Here is a 15,415-nt window from a genome sequence, read left to right as displayed (position 1 = left end):
ATTTTGGAACAAGGTGAAAACTCGAGCAATTTAGCACCACTCACAAACTTTAACTTCCAATTGAAAAGCTGATATTTAAATAGCTCTAAATTATGTAGTAAAAGTACAGAAAAATATTTTTTTCCACAAACCTTTATAAATCACATTTCACAAAAAAAAAGAAACAAAATGAGCAAAATGTTAAAACTTAATACGAAACATAAATAATTTAAAATATTCTTTACACACATATCAACAAACTATAAAAATAAAAAAAGAAATTTAACAACAATCAGATAATTATTTGTCACAGAAAATAGTCTTCCTTTCCTCATGAACATAATAGTAATAAAATAACACAAGAGATATCAATAAAAACGGACCTACATTTTAACAAGGAAAAGATCACTATTCAACAAAAATGCACTTTTGTACTAATTCACACAACTTACTTTCTCTAATCTCACTAGACAACGATGAATCGGTGTGTTGCCAACATTGAAATCACAAATAACTTAAACCGCAGCAACATTTCAATCCATAACCGTATCAAACATTTCAGTTTATACAGAGTTCTGAGCGATTATTTTTTTTAAAAACTTAAAAAAGTTCCCACATATCATTTTTTTCAGAAAATAATTATTCCTTTAACATTATGATAAAAGTATTGTTAGCTGCCAAATGCTTGAGGGCATGGCGTTTTTTTTTTTAGTTAAGGTGGATCACATGAAGATTTGAAAAGTTCTTTCCTTGAAACTTTGTCTTAATGCATGGAGTGCACCAATTTTGTTTTTGCGAGTCCATCGTCCACTGTGTGCGACATTTGTAATAAATTATGTGGTTGCCTACCCAGAGAAAGAAAGCTATTATTTTGAGGAAGTGATCGATGATTTGTGCAGCCTGATGATTATTTATCATAAGTGTAGAATGATTGCAGACAATTAAAATTTCCCTAGGAGGGACTTCATTTGCTTTCTGATCCATTTACCTACCCGAACAAATTCTTGAAAGACTTTGTGTCTTTAATAAGCGTTAAAAAAGAATTTTTTTTTTCAATCACAGACTAACGTTCCACTCAAGGCCAAAGAAATATCTCAACATAGCAAGGGAGACTGATCATCGAATTGATCGCAAACAGTCTGGTTTTAAGTCAACTTTACACTTATCGCAAGTTAACGTAATTTTAACGTAATAACTCTTCTCATAAAAACATTCACTAGATAACTTTTCTTGTTTTTGCGAAATTAACTTTTTTTATACGCAACATTAAGATCTGAAATAAATTTGTTCTAAAATAATCGAGCATTGAGGTAAAAATATAATTTTAAATTTCAGTAATTTATCAGTACAATTAAGAAAATAAATCTTGTTTTTTATTTGAGAAAAATTACTATTTCATTTTAATTTTATTTGAAAATGGCATGAAAAAGCATCCAAGTAAACTAGTTTTACTTTGAACTTATTATGAAAGTTTTGCTGACTCACTGAAAAAAAATCTTCCTCATGAACAAGTCAGAGAATTATTTAAGATATTTTAGTTTTGGAGTAACACTGATTTTTCGGGATATATAATTTAAGATTGAAAGTTGTGGCGTTACTTGTAATATTTATTTATTTCTGTTACATTTGTCTTAGAAAGTATAACCTTCTTAATTTAAATCTATTTAAAAAGCTTGAATTTAAATTGTTTTAAAATGAAAATGTATGCAGAATTTAGATACTTAAACAATAGTTTAAAATTAAATTTTAAAAGTAAAAATTGCTCTCGCAGATAGTATTTAAAAATATAAGTTAAATGAAGCTTAAAAAAAGTAATGCTAAATTTTAATAGAGCTTGGAATAAACTCGATATTGAATAATAAACTCTGAATAACCTCTGATTTGAGTTTAATTATAATTATCGAACAATTTAATTGGATAAGCGCGTGATTTAGAACCAGGCTGAATTTATACCATCAGAGGATTTTCATAGTAATCGAGAAAAATTTTAAAAATAATTTAGTTGGCCATCAGGAGATGTTGGTTTGGATAGGACATTCCACCAACGTTGAAATTATCAATATTTCCACCATAGCTCTTGTTGCCGCTCTCAGCGGTGCTTTTGAAATTGACCGAGCCACTTGGCAGCCCATTCACAGGAGAAGTAGCATTGCTGAATGAACCCTTGTCCAAAAACAAGGACAGGGCATTGGCATTTGAAACAGCTTGACCCATTCGTGGATTTGATGTTGATTTTGTGGCCGTGCTGGGGTTGCTGTTTGGAGTCAGAAGACCAGAATTGCAGCTCTGTTGGCTTCCCAATCCAGTGGACGACGCATTGGTAAATATATCGTTTAGATAATTACCATCATAGAGACTGTGTCTCTGATTGGGTGACATTAGTGGTGTTGGTTGGAATGGTGACTGCTGTTGGAGATTAGCCAAAAGCAAAAAGCTGTTAGCATCTATCTGTGGCGACTGTTGACTCCCACTGTTGGGTGGGCTAGGAGATAAGGATCTCGGCCTTTGCTGAGAGGTAATGGGAGCAAACATTTGAGAAAGCTGTGTCTGCTGTTGCTGAATGATGGCACGTTGCTTGATGTAGCTACTGAATTCTGTGGGTGACATGCGTTGAGACCTCTTGCCGTTGCTCTTTAGCTTTGTGGAACCAAATTTTGTCTGAGCGAATGTCGCTGTTGTGAAAGTGAGCGGAGTAGTAACCTGTAAAGCAAAAGTGCATGTTGAAATACAATTCAGTTATAACTTCTTTAATAAATATTCTGATTTACTGTAATAACAGTATAGCAATAGTTTAATCTCATATGATATATTTCTTATTGAAGTTTGATAGTCTTTATAAGTTGCACGAGATAAAATAAAATTCTTCCAGACATGGGTATAAATATTTTTGGACGAAACAGCAGTCCCTGATTGCTATAAAATATTTTAATTCTAAAAGTAAACTTTTTTTTCATACTAGTTGATTTTGAAATGATTGATCAGTTTCTTTTTTTGCAATTTCTGAAGCTTTTAATATTTTAATTCTGTAGTATTTTTTCAATAAAAAACCATAAAAAATTCCTTTTCTAGAATTGTATTTTTTTTTCTCTTTTGAATTTACATTTATTTGATCAAATAGTTTAATTGGTTTAAATATCCACCCCAAAAAAATGGATTTGATAAAATAAAATCGTTTCTAGGGAACTGTTTCACATAGAACCAACAATAGATATAGGGCTAAAACTATTTCTTTTACAAATTGGCCTTAAAGTTAATATCAAATCAAGTTACTTTTCAAACCAAACTTTTCAATTTGCATTGTATATTTTTATAGAAAATGTATTTAAGTGATGTTTATGATTTGAGTATTGTACCTTTGGCAGGAAGCCAGTGATGGGGCTGGATGATGACTTGTATGTTGGTGAGGGTGAATTCCCGAAAGGACTGCTGGAAGAGGAAGAGCCGGATGAAAGAGACATCGATCCCAGCTGAGATGCAACAGAGTCGATGGGTTTGAAACATTGGGCTTCTGGATTGAAAGTACGATAGATTTCACGATCAGCGCGGTCTTCGGAACTTTCTGATTCAGAGTACAAAATCTTGACGCATCCCTTTTCGCCTAACCTGCGTAAGTAAAAAATAGTCATCAAATCTCAAATATATTTCAGAATATTTTAACTTTCACATAAACAATATATGACACGGGAATTTCTAAAAGGAAAAGTTTAGAGATATATTCTCGTATAATCGAGCAAACATATGGTTAGATAATCCCATTCTTCTCATTTTTAAATTGCATTTTTCAGCGGTCATTATGAAATTGCAGTTTAGTTATCTATATTAACTATATCTACTATTAACAATAATACTCACCTATGTCATAAAGTAATGCTAGAAATACAAATTTTCTATAATTGAAGAACTTATATTACTTTAATGAGCCTTCCCCAAATTACCAATGTTAAAATTTCTTGCAAAGTATATTAAATATTAGCAATATGTGTATGAGTATGAGCATGATTAGTTGCAAGTAACTGCGTATGTCATATAGAAAATAGAAAAAAAATAGGCATTTTAATGATTTTTTTTAAAATTTAAAATAAAAAATATTTCTTTATTATAGTGTGGAAGGGTTGGATTAAAATGTGCATTTAAATGTCAAGGACGAATCAAACTTTTGAATTCAGGAGTTATTCGTCTTAAGTTACTCCAAATGTTCTATAACTTAACCTTAACCTTTTTTCTTCTTACTTATTTTTTTTTTAGTTTTATTATCTAATAAAATTTTACTACCTGAATAATTTAAAATCCATTCGTAAATTTCAAATGGTACTATATGTAAGAAATGGTAATGTTTTAAAAACAGTTAAATGGGGCTGTCTATTCATATAAAAAAAATCAGAATGTTTATAGATGTATGTGTGTATACATGTACCTTAAAGAAAACAGCGATTCTGAATCAATCCGCACCAAATTTGGTATATAGGTATACGTTTAAAGACACAGCTGACCTAACTATTTACATTAAAACTCTTTCCGCTTACCCAAATTACCGATACACGTTTTGCATTCGGAAGAAATAATTTTCATTAGAATTATATATATATTATAATATATATGAGTGATTTACTAGCTTTCAATATTTAGTTTTATCACACGTTCTAATGAATTATTTATCTTAGGTTTTCTATATTAGGTTATAATAACTTAGTAACTTCACTTAGTAACTTGATAATAACTTAGGTTATAATAACAAGTAAAATCAACTTAATAATTTGGTAACTTATGAGAATGACATCACAGCAATCATGTATCTATAGTTAAGGCTCCTCTTCAGTGGGTGCTGAACTATCAGCTATTATGGAGCAAACAAGTTCGCTAGTTACGTAGTGTTAACATTTGCATGAGAGTTTGAACTATCCTAGTTGATGTCTGTGTCGCTTGTAGCGACAAGTTTTCCAAATCTTGTAGCTCTTCCGCTTAGCTGAACGTTTTTGTTCCAAAATGGAGGATGAGTCGACCACTCTAATTCAAGGGCTCTAATCTAAAAGCATATGCAACCACGTATTTCTTATATTGATACTGTTTAATTGCGGGTTGAAACAGCTAAGAAAATAACATTTTTGAAATTATAAAAACTTGTGTGGGGATTTAATTATCGGCTATGTCAACCTTCATCTATCAAAAGGTACCTCAAGATAGAATCAAGTTAACATGTCTTATATACTAGTAATTCGATATTTAATATTTATAGTGGTAGTTACGCCACACGTGATTTATTTAACTTGAAAAAGGCCTCCTGGTAGGGCATAAGTATGTGAAAAAGAAAATCGTAAATCAGTAAGTTGTAGATTTTGGTAATTTATCGCTAGGGGGAGTTGATTTTAGCAACAGCATTATGCCAAATGATACTGAATAAAATTAATCTTTATTTTGAATCGACGAGCTTCGATAAGCATGTTTTGCTAAATCTGTTAACATAAAACAACCGGGAAGGGCAAAAAATATTAAAAAGAAAAAAATGAAATAGTTTTTTAGTTCAATTAATTGTGTTGGTATGCATCTTCCAGTTCTATGCATTATTTCGTAGTGCTGATTAATAATGATTGTATTTATCATTTACTTTTTTTCCCATTGTATGAATAACGAGCCTTCAGCTGGTGTAAAACATAGTAAAACTATTTTAGAGTAATCAGCCATTGTGTCATTTCCATTAACTCTATCTCCATGCCAACAAAACTCAGTTCTACTACTTATCACGCACTACACACTTTAATTACCTGAAAGAGTACTGTTAAAACTTGCCCTAGTTTCACTGCCAAGAGCACTAGGTCATTACCAATTTAACACGCATAGCCTCAGTCATTTAACTTAAGAAATGAAGCGAAAAAGGATTTGAAATTATGATATTGGATTTTATCGAATATGTTTAACGTAAAGTATAGAATTCACAAGATTAAAACTAAAATTAGCAAATACCAAATCATAATATGAATGTCTTAACTGCAGTTTTTAAAGAATGTGGCAATTGATTGAGCAAAGTCGTGGCTTTATCAGTCAGAAAGTAACTGTTTTTAATAAAATCAACCCTATTTAAAGTACTTATTTTTTGAAGCAGGCAAAAAATAGTTTTTCGATTACATCTTAATTAAATTTATTTTGTATATTAGGGATCTAAATGATAAAAATGATTACTATAAATTTGTTATAACATTTTATTTTTAGCACTGTTTTGTCGAAATAAAGTTCTATTACTCACAAATAAAATTATGCGTAAATTAGACATACAAAGTATTAAAGAACATAAAAGCAAACTTTATGGATTTAACAACACACACAGCAAAAATTGATCTTAATTATGTCTCAAATAGCTCAGTGACTTATTACCGTAAAACTTTTATAGCACATTGTCTTACTTATTCATTCCAAGTTTTGACACTCAGTCCACAATTGGTAATAATTGCGAATCGTACCACTTATACACTAGAAAGAAAAATTAAAGCTTGTATTCACGCTTTGACGCAGCGATCGTAGATAGAAAAGTGCCAAAATCATACTCCTAATTATGTATCGACATTAATTTAGTCTATAAGGAAACGTTATACGATTATCCCGTGATGCAATGGCGGTGCCTTTAAGGAACAAAATATACTTACGACCATATCAACATTCATCTATCAGAAGTTATAGAATTGAGCAAACATGTCTTTTATATCACTGAATTGGTATTTAATATTATTAGTGGTAGTCATGTGGCGACGTTCAACGTCGACATCATGTTATGTTAATGATTCCTCGAATTTACATTTGTACACAAACAATTTATTCCCTAGCAATATATTTAACATCGAGCATCACTCACGTAGAGATATAACAGCCTGAAGATTTGGTTTTTTGAATCGATTTCGCACATGCCAATTTCACAGCCACGCATAGAAACATGTGTCCATTATCTGTGACCATTAATCTTACGTTTTTTTTTTGAAAGCATGTTATGGTGCGTAGATTTTATTAAAGCATAGCAAATCTTAATCATGGTTTGCAAAGCATGGTAAAAAATCAATAAAAGTTAAAAGTTATGGTCAATTATTAAACGTGCTTTTCACCCACGTATGCACAATAAATATGAAAGTTACAATCAATATATTTCTGTCATTTTTATGAAGCACTTCAAGTTAAATGCTTTTGAGGATAGAAAAGCAAAATTTTAAAAAACACACGTTTTTTTTCAGTAACAAGCTATGTAACAATAATGAGAAGGATAAGCATTTATTCCATCAAAATAATTCCATCAAAACAAATTACCTAAGTTAAATGTTTTTTCTGATCTACACACTAATTTTTGTTTTTACTTCTATGAAAACCGTATTCAGCCCATTGATTTTCATTTTATGACTGCATTTAAATCAAATTAAGAACGGTCCAGACCTGTGATTTATATTAATGCCCATGATCATTAAATATTTTCAAAATAATAATTGAATTTCAATCATTAAATATTTCATTGATTAGCAAGTTCACAAATGTTAATGAAGTTTATTTAATAAGTTTCAATGTACCGTCAAAATAATATCGATTTTTTAGGGTTCCATAGCCGAAAAAAAAATTGCGAACCACTGGTCTACCTTTTATTAATATTGCATGTCCATTCAGATGATGAATCGAAACATATAATGATTGCGAAAAGAAATATGAAAAACACATGTGCCATTAATTAATATAAAACTGTATTATAGATGTACGAAATACTGACATCTGTAATGCAAATGTCGTAACAATTAGTTAGGCGGAAAAGGTTGTCTTTGGTGTAAAAAACTCATTAAACTAGTTTTTTTTTAATACAAGAACTATGTATACAAAAATGAACTACTTTGTTAACATATTTTATTTCAAAAAATAAGAAAAAGGATCTTAATACTTGAATTTAGTTTTAAGAATTCCATGATTTTAATATATAAGTAATCATATTCTAAAGTACGATATATATTTCAAAACAGAAGTTAAAAGATCTCAATATCCGAATTCAATTTAAACAACTCCTTTTTATCTTCAATTTAATCAACGAATTCTTTAGAAAAGTAAGTATATTCTAAAGGTCTTCAATTGTCTCGCAAATCAAAATTCAATTTCCAACATAGAGACTATAAGCTGCCTTCATTTTTCTTAAAATTTGAGTGGAGCAAAACTATAGCAATTTGTTAAGCGAAATCAAACAAATAAAGATAAATATATTTTAGTATAGAATATAGTGACAGAGTGTAGAAATGCGAAATATTTATTGCGTAGACATTTTCTTTTTTTTTTTAGATTTACACGGCTATCAAACAATTGAATGGAACTAGAGTTTTTGAAAACATAAACCAAGTAGTTTCTATTAAATTTAACACTAGAACAACAGGACTTACCTAAAAACGCCGTTTGGAGTCAATTTGACAATCATGAGAAATTGATGTTATTTCAAAGTAAATGATTTTTTAATTAATGGATATTGCTTAAAATGCTATAAATAAGGGTTTTCTGCGATTAAGAACATTTTTAAATGTTTTTATTTTCACAATGACAATATAACGGTGCTAATTTTTTGGCTAGAGCACAAGTTATATGAAAATAAATGAAATACACGAATATAAACACTACGCATTAGCATACATGTTTTAAAATGTGGAAGTTCCAGCATTAGTTAAACATTAGAGTAAGCATAGAAGAGTACATCCATGTGACGTGAAAGTGACAACAAAATATCACTTAATTGGTTTCTAACATAACTCATAGCTATCAGAGGCTTTAATATGTTTCTTGCAATGGTAAAAGGCATTTTCCTTTTATTTCAGAGACTGAATTTTATGAATTAGGGGTTATGTGACGTGCAAAACACTACTTCATAGATCTATACTGTCTTCTCCAAACGCATTCACATGAATACTATACTAAAATATGGCATTCTTTTTCTCTTTCACCTATACATAGAATGTTTAGTTTCTATTTTGAAGTGCAAACGATAAATGTCATGATGAAGAAGTGACACTGTAAATTGGCAAAATTTTTCTCCTGTTCAGACGACAATTCTAATTATATGTGTATTTCCTTTAACGAAAAAATTTCCTCTACAAGATCTAAGCTGTTTTTTTAAACCAGGAACTATTGTTGGTTTTGGTGTAGTGGAAACACTTAGGAAAACACCATTTTGTTATGAAGTAGTTCTCATCATTTTTCGTTGACCAGATACACGAAAATTTTTACAGTATATATATATATATATATATATATATATATATATACAATTCCATATTAATTGCCGTTTAGAAAACTGTTATAAATAATTATCATAAATATGTTTCTACCCTACTAAAATCAAGGCAGCTTTCTCTTGTTATCGAATGATAAATACCGACAAATGAAGTGGGAACAATATGATTTTCGAAATAAAAATGAGTCACAAATTTCATCGAAAATCATCACTCAATTGAATAGAACATAAGTTTCAGAACTAACAGCTGGTATTTAAAAACTTATTAAAAAAATTTATTTCGTTTTGTTTAACATTAAATGCTGAAAAAAGTAGTAAAATTTAATTAACGCATTCGGTACAGAAGAAAAACTAGTGTTCGTATCTTCGAGTATCAGCTTTCAGGGACAATAAGTGACTAAATACGCCACAGTATGATACTCGTAAATATGCTAAAATAAAAAATACCAATTGCGTTTTTCTTCATTGGACGCATGCTTTAATTTAAATGAACAGTCTTAACAGACTAATGGGTTAATTCAAATTACTCGACTAACTGCTATGACATGCAAATTTTCTGACTGAAAATGAGAAGACGTACTTAAAGACATAATCTTCAGTTTAAATTGACCTGTTTGACATGCCACCTCCTTCAGTCAAGTATCACACTTGAGTGTCATTTCCTGGGTCATTCAAAAAGATGCCTACTTGTCACCATATGTCACCAAATTAGTTATGGACAGATCCTTTTCTTTTCTTTGTTTGTCTTGGCTAAAGGAACTCTAGTGGGATCTATCATTAGTCTTACTTAACTGGCTCAGCGTAGAGAACATGATTAGAAAATAAACTAGAAGTGTTTCATCTTCATTCATCTTCATAACAATTTTAAACATCGCCTTTTTTTCCCTGGACTATAACCGGTCCAAGTCTGATCGCAGCAATTTTAGACTGGTTTATAGGTATATAAATGTTTAGATTGGCATTTTTGCACGATTTGCACAGTATTATGTGGCCAGATCAGATCGCTCCTCTACGCAGTATCGGTTAATATATGCCCTAAATGCATAAATTTACAGTACCAAATTAAATACACCATTACATTTTAATATTATTACGCATAATAAGGATAACTCTCTTTATTTTCTGCTGTCTCCAAGCCAGTTTGATACAGTTTTTATATTACTTTGCACGTCAATTGAAGTCTAATTTTCATAGTTGGTCTTCTTAATATGTGTTGTATGTGTTAAAGTTCTTTCAAACTAAATACATTATCATGCCCTAAATATGATAATATAGAACGATATACGATGCCTCTCAGTATGCTCCAAATTAAGGCGCCAAATAAATAACCGATCAATTTTTTAAGTAAATCTAATAATATTATATCTATTTTACAATATTTTTTTAAATAATTTTATAATTGATGAAAAGAGTGGTAATTTACCTGTAGGAAACTTCTCCAGGATCTATCCAAATGCTAAGTTCTTCTGGCAAATTTCTTTGGAGATCCTCCATTGCCATCCCACTTTCATGGGCCGCAATACCGAACACTGGATCCAGAGGAAGTGCTGTTTTCAAACATCTGAACGCTGATCCTTTGAAAGGCTTCTCTGGATACCAATGTCCTTGGAATTTCCTTTTCAAGGCCTTATCTAGTTCTTCACCGAACTGGTTCACTCGACGCCTTGGCAGTTTGTTGTAAAGAAAAGATATGAAAAAGTTCAAAGCCACCTGTATTTCCACGTGCATGATTTGCTGAAGGAAGCTATGTATCCAAATTAAATATGCAGAGTGTCTTTGCTAAAGAAAGATTGTGTGTCGCGATGACAACGTATTCAGAAACTGCCACATTTATGTCGTTACAAAATCAGTTGTATAAAACAATGGTAGATTTCAACATGGAAAGTAAATTCCGAAGGGAAATGCAGAAGTTGAGAAACAATAAGCTGTTTCAGTAACTGCTCCTGAATGAGCTTTCCCAGTGAAGAAAGGATGGTAATCTGCAAAAAAAGAAGAAAATGTTGACAAAGCTTGCACTAAAAATAAGTAAATAAGCAAATCAATGTTAATTTTTATTTTTAGAATTCTTTATATGATATCTTAATATGATAAACTGGAATTGAAAGAAATGTTAATGAGTCATAAGTTAAAACTTAAATAACCAAAAAATTTAAATTATGAAACCAAAGTTTAAAAAAAATATGAAATGGAATATATTTACTATTTTATTTAATCAATAATTCATTTTAGTTTTTCGTTTTTCTCTTCCATTTTAATTTGAAATAAAATAAAGGAAGAAAATATCTAAATAAGTATTTTTTCCACAAAACAGAAAATATGTTTTAAGTACTGCTCGATAAATAGAAGTGTAATCATCTTCAAATAATATGCTGTGCCGCTGCAAAATCAATACTGGACCAAATCCATTAGGTAAAGGAAAATATAAGATAAAAGAGGAAAAGCAGTTTGTCCTCTGTGAATAGACGGCGAAGACCGATTGGATCGATAAGAAGGTTTAATATCTATTAATAGAAGATTGATTCTACCAGAATAATGAAAGTATTCTGCTAAAGATGGATCATTAATAAATATGGAACAACTTTGCAAATGACAATTTGAATACATGTTCGAATTTCAAAAGTATTCATTAAAAAGCGACAAAATAAATAATGATTGAATATTTATTAAGTAGAAGATATGTTTACAACAATTTCACACAAGGATGCTCAAACAGTTAAGAGTAAGAATACAGGAACAATTGAAAACAACTCTTTTAAATGTACTATATTTGACAAATTAACGGCAGGTAAATGCTTGCACAAAGGGGAGCTGAGAATTTTTAAAAGTAAGTTTGTAGAAAATTGAAAAGGACTTAACAATAATCTTAGTTCTCGAAGAAAACTAACTTATTTTTTTTCATAAAAACAATGTGTAAAATTTTTTATGTAAAATATTTTCATTCATATTATAAACTGATCGTCACATCATACAGTGTATGGTAATGACATTTCTGGTAAAAAACAAACAACATAATTCTGGTAATAAAACCAAATTGTACGGTATTTAAACCATTCATTTGGTAATTTTCATGCTCGTGTAGTCACACTTTAACGGTAATTCTAGTTTAATAAATTCTGGTTCATATTTGCCACACAATTAATAAAACATACAAGACTGAAAAGTAAATTTAACCGAATAAATGGTTTTTGTGTCCTGATCTAAGGTTTCATGATAAAATCACTAAATTATGCCACATTGAACAAATTTTATCAAACATTTTAAAATCAAATTTTATAGTTAATTTATTTGAGGATGATTTTTTGAAAAATCAATACTAAAACACTTCAGTCAAAATTAGCAAGCCCTCTTGTGTTCCAATAGAGACAGAAATACTGTAAATTTTACCATGTTTAGGTTATTTTGATCCTACATTTTTCCTTAGTGTTGTATTAATAGAAGTACCAGGAATTAGAAATATATGGTTTGTTACGTTGTGCGTAGAATATCAGTTGTTTTTCATGCAGAATTTAAAAATCAGTCACAAAATTTGTCAAAAAAAAATTTTTTTCGAATTCTAACTATTTAAATCTAAGTTTTAAATATAATCATAATTTCCAATAACAATACGACGCAGCCTGAGTATGAAATTTACTCTCTCTTTTGCAAAATATTCCAGTCTGAGATGCAGCAGAAAACATTGCTTTAAAACTACTTACAATTGTTTGTGACATTTGTTGAATTCATTTGTGATAGAATGTTAAAACTCATTTAGAAAACATTTCTATTTTTAAATGAAGAATGCGGCATTCCTACCGTAATTTCTGCCTCTTTCATTATCTGTATATTTCGAAAGATTATGTAATTTCACTTAGAATTTTGTATGCTCACGTATATCATTTCTGCCAGACACAGTTACTACAGAACAACCTCTGTTCTTTACTTATGGGATTGGTTCGGGCATTACCTTTATGGTATTAATACCAGATAATATAAATACCATATAATATAATAAATACTAATCTTGAGGAATTGTAAATTTCTAATCTTAAAAACAAATTTTGACTTTGTTTTACAAACAAAAAGCGAGAGAGAAATTTGATGACGGAAATCTCCTTTCAGAAATGGAATTTTAAACTGTTACAAAGAGAAACATCTGGTAAACTGGGCATTACCTTTATGATATTAATACCAGATAATATAAATAGCACATAATATAATAAATACCGTTCTTGAAGAATTGTAAATTTCTAATCTTAAAAACAAATTTTGACTTTGTTTTACAAAAAAGAGAGAAATTTGATGACGGAAATCTTCTTTCAGAAATGGAATTTTAAACTGTTACAAAGAGAAACAGCTGGTAAAAACAAATGGTTTATTTTTATAATATTCTAGAAAAATAGACTTGTCGGAAGAAAAGTAAGAGATATCAAGGCACGCGAGATTGCTTGGCAGGTTTCCAAAATATTTCTTTACGAGCTTCCTTAAATTGGTGTTATAATTCAGGAACTAAAAAATTTCTAACAATCTCCAAGTAGGTTATGCTTTATTTATTTAATGGGACATAATTCGTTACACGTGCTTGAACTTTGTTGTTTGTTTATTATAAGTTATGATAATTGTCAGTTGGGTATTTTAATATGCAAGAACAATCACGATAAAATATTTACTTTTTTCTTTGCTGTTTTTAAAATATTATTTATAAAAAAAGTTGGAGTACATATTTTTGTAGGACGACGCGTAAAAAAAAATTATTCACAAAATCATCATAAAAATCTTTCGGAAATTTAATTATTCATTTTTGATGAAATTTAAATACAGAAATTTAATTTTTAAATTCGAAAATTTTAAGAGAAAATCTTTTTTTGACATTATATCTGATGACTTACACTTTTTTAGCATAATACTAGTTTAATTAGTTTTTCACTGTTTCATCTGTTCATAATACTAAAGCTTTCGTTGTAGATTGGAATTTTTTGAATGATTTTTATAAAATCCATATCTCAAGATGCATATTCAAGGCTTCAAACTTTATAATAAAATGAAAGAAAAAAGAAACCGAAACACATAAAATGTATCACTGAAGTACGAAATTGAAAATCATCTAATAGCAAAACAAGCTTAGTATTTTAACAAGTGAGAACTTTAGTAAATTACTTCGATATGTAATTTAGATTTTACAATTTTCTATTCTGCATTGAGGTTAATCAAGTAAAAAAGAAACTTTCACTAACATTTAAAAACCACGAAACACTGGAATTACGCGAAAAAAAGAAGTTTAATTTTAATTTTAAAAAATATGATAAAGGAAAAAAATATTTAAATTTTTTGAGTTAAGAGTAATTCCGTTAAAAAAATTACACTTTGTATCATTGGTAAGAAAACATTTAAATTTATGATAAATTTATAGTTACCCCTTAGTTTAGAGTAGAATCATTCATAAAACCATAAGATATAAATTAAAAATACTATGCAGTATTATATAAAATAATTTACTTGGAGCAACGCTAATATAAATATTTAAATGTATATATGTGTATAATAAATATATAGGTACCATCTATAAGACTCTATGATAATGTATTAATGTTCTTTTTTGAATAATTTGATAATGAATTATAATTGTCATTGGCATTAACAGTAAAAATCAGTTTTTCATCAGTTTAAATGAGTAAAAGTCATTTATGATTATTTTTTTTATTTAAGCAGTTGATTACATTTATTAACCTACTAATAAATTATGGAACTTTAATCTTCATAAACCACCTTAGCCAACAACAGGCAGCAATGACATCCCTTTACTTTAGATAATTCTACGCACATTTTTTGTTAGTAGATATTAGATTAATACACCCAATAAAAATAAAAGTGTAATATTTTATTTCAAAAGCTCAAAATGAGTTCTTACCAATTAATTTCACAATAGTTTTTGTATGAGGAAAACTTAATTACTAATGGAATTATTTAACATTTTTAAACTTTGCTGAAATCTGAGTTTAAAGTGTAAGGATATTACAAAACCAATATCTATTTCAACATTAAATTTTCAAACTTATCAGAAAAATTAAATGAATGAAAATAAGCTTAACAAGAGGCATATACATACATATACATACATGAAGAAGAAAAAAAAGCGAATTTCAGAAAAAAGGATAGGAAAAGAACCTTCATTATTCATTATTCAAACGAAACAATGAGTGACGCAATCAAAACCAAGTCTATGATTTTTTTACC

General features: G+C 29.3%; 1 protein-coding gene across 1 annotated transcript in view; it reads right to left on the bottom strand.

Moving 5' to 3' along the window:
- Window positions 1-763: 763 nt before the first annotated feature.
- The window catches only part of LOC107456668 (protein Tob1), a 30,816-nt gene continuing 16,164 nt past the window's right edge, over window positions 764-15,415 (bottom strand). Inside the window, exons 2-4 of the mRNA XM_016074598.4 lie at window positions 10,629-11,184; window positions 3,333-3,582; window positions 764-2,679 (exon numbers count right to left, since the gene is read on the bottom strand). Coding sequence (XP_015930084.1) covers window positions 1,978-2,679; window positions 3,333-3,582; window positions 10,629-10,933 — 1,257 coding nt within the window. The 5' untranslated portion in view covers window positions 10,934-11,184 and the 3' untranslated portion in view covers window positions 764-1,977. The remainder of the gene's footprint in view (window positions 2,680-3,332; window positions 3,583-10,628; window positions 11,185-15,415) is intronic.

This window comes from Parasteatoda tepidariorum, chromosome 2, assembly GCF_982258835.1.
Source record: "Parasteatoda tepidariorum strain Cologne lab strain chromosome 2, Ptep-v5.0, whole genome shotgun sequence".
NCBI lineage: Eukaryota > Metazoa > Arthropoda > Arachnida > Araneae > Theridiidae > Parasteatoda > Parasteatoda tepidariorum.
The sequence above is the reverse complement of the archived record's forward strand: the minus strand, read 5'-3'. Positions and strand labels throughout refer to the sequence as shown.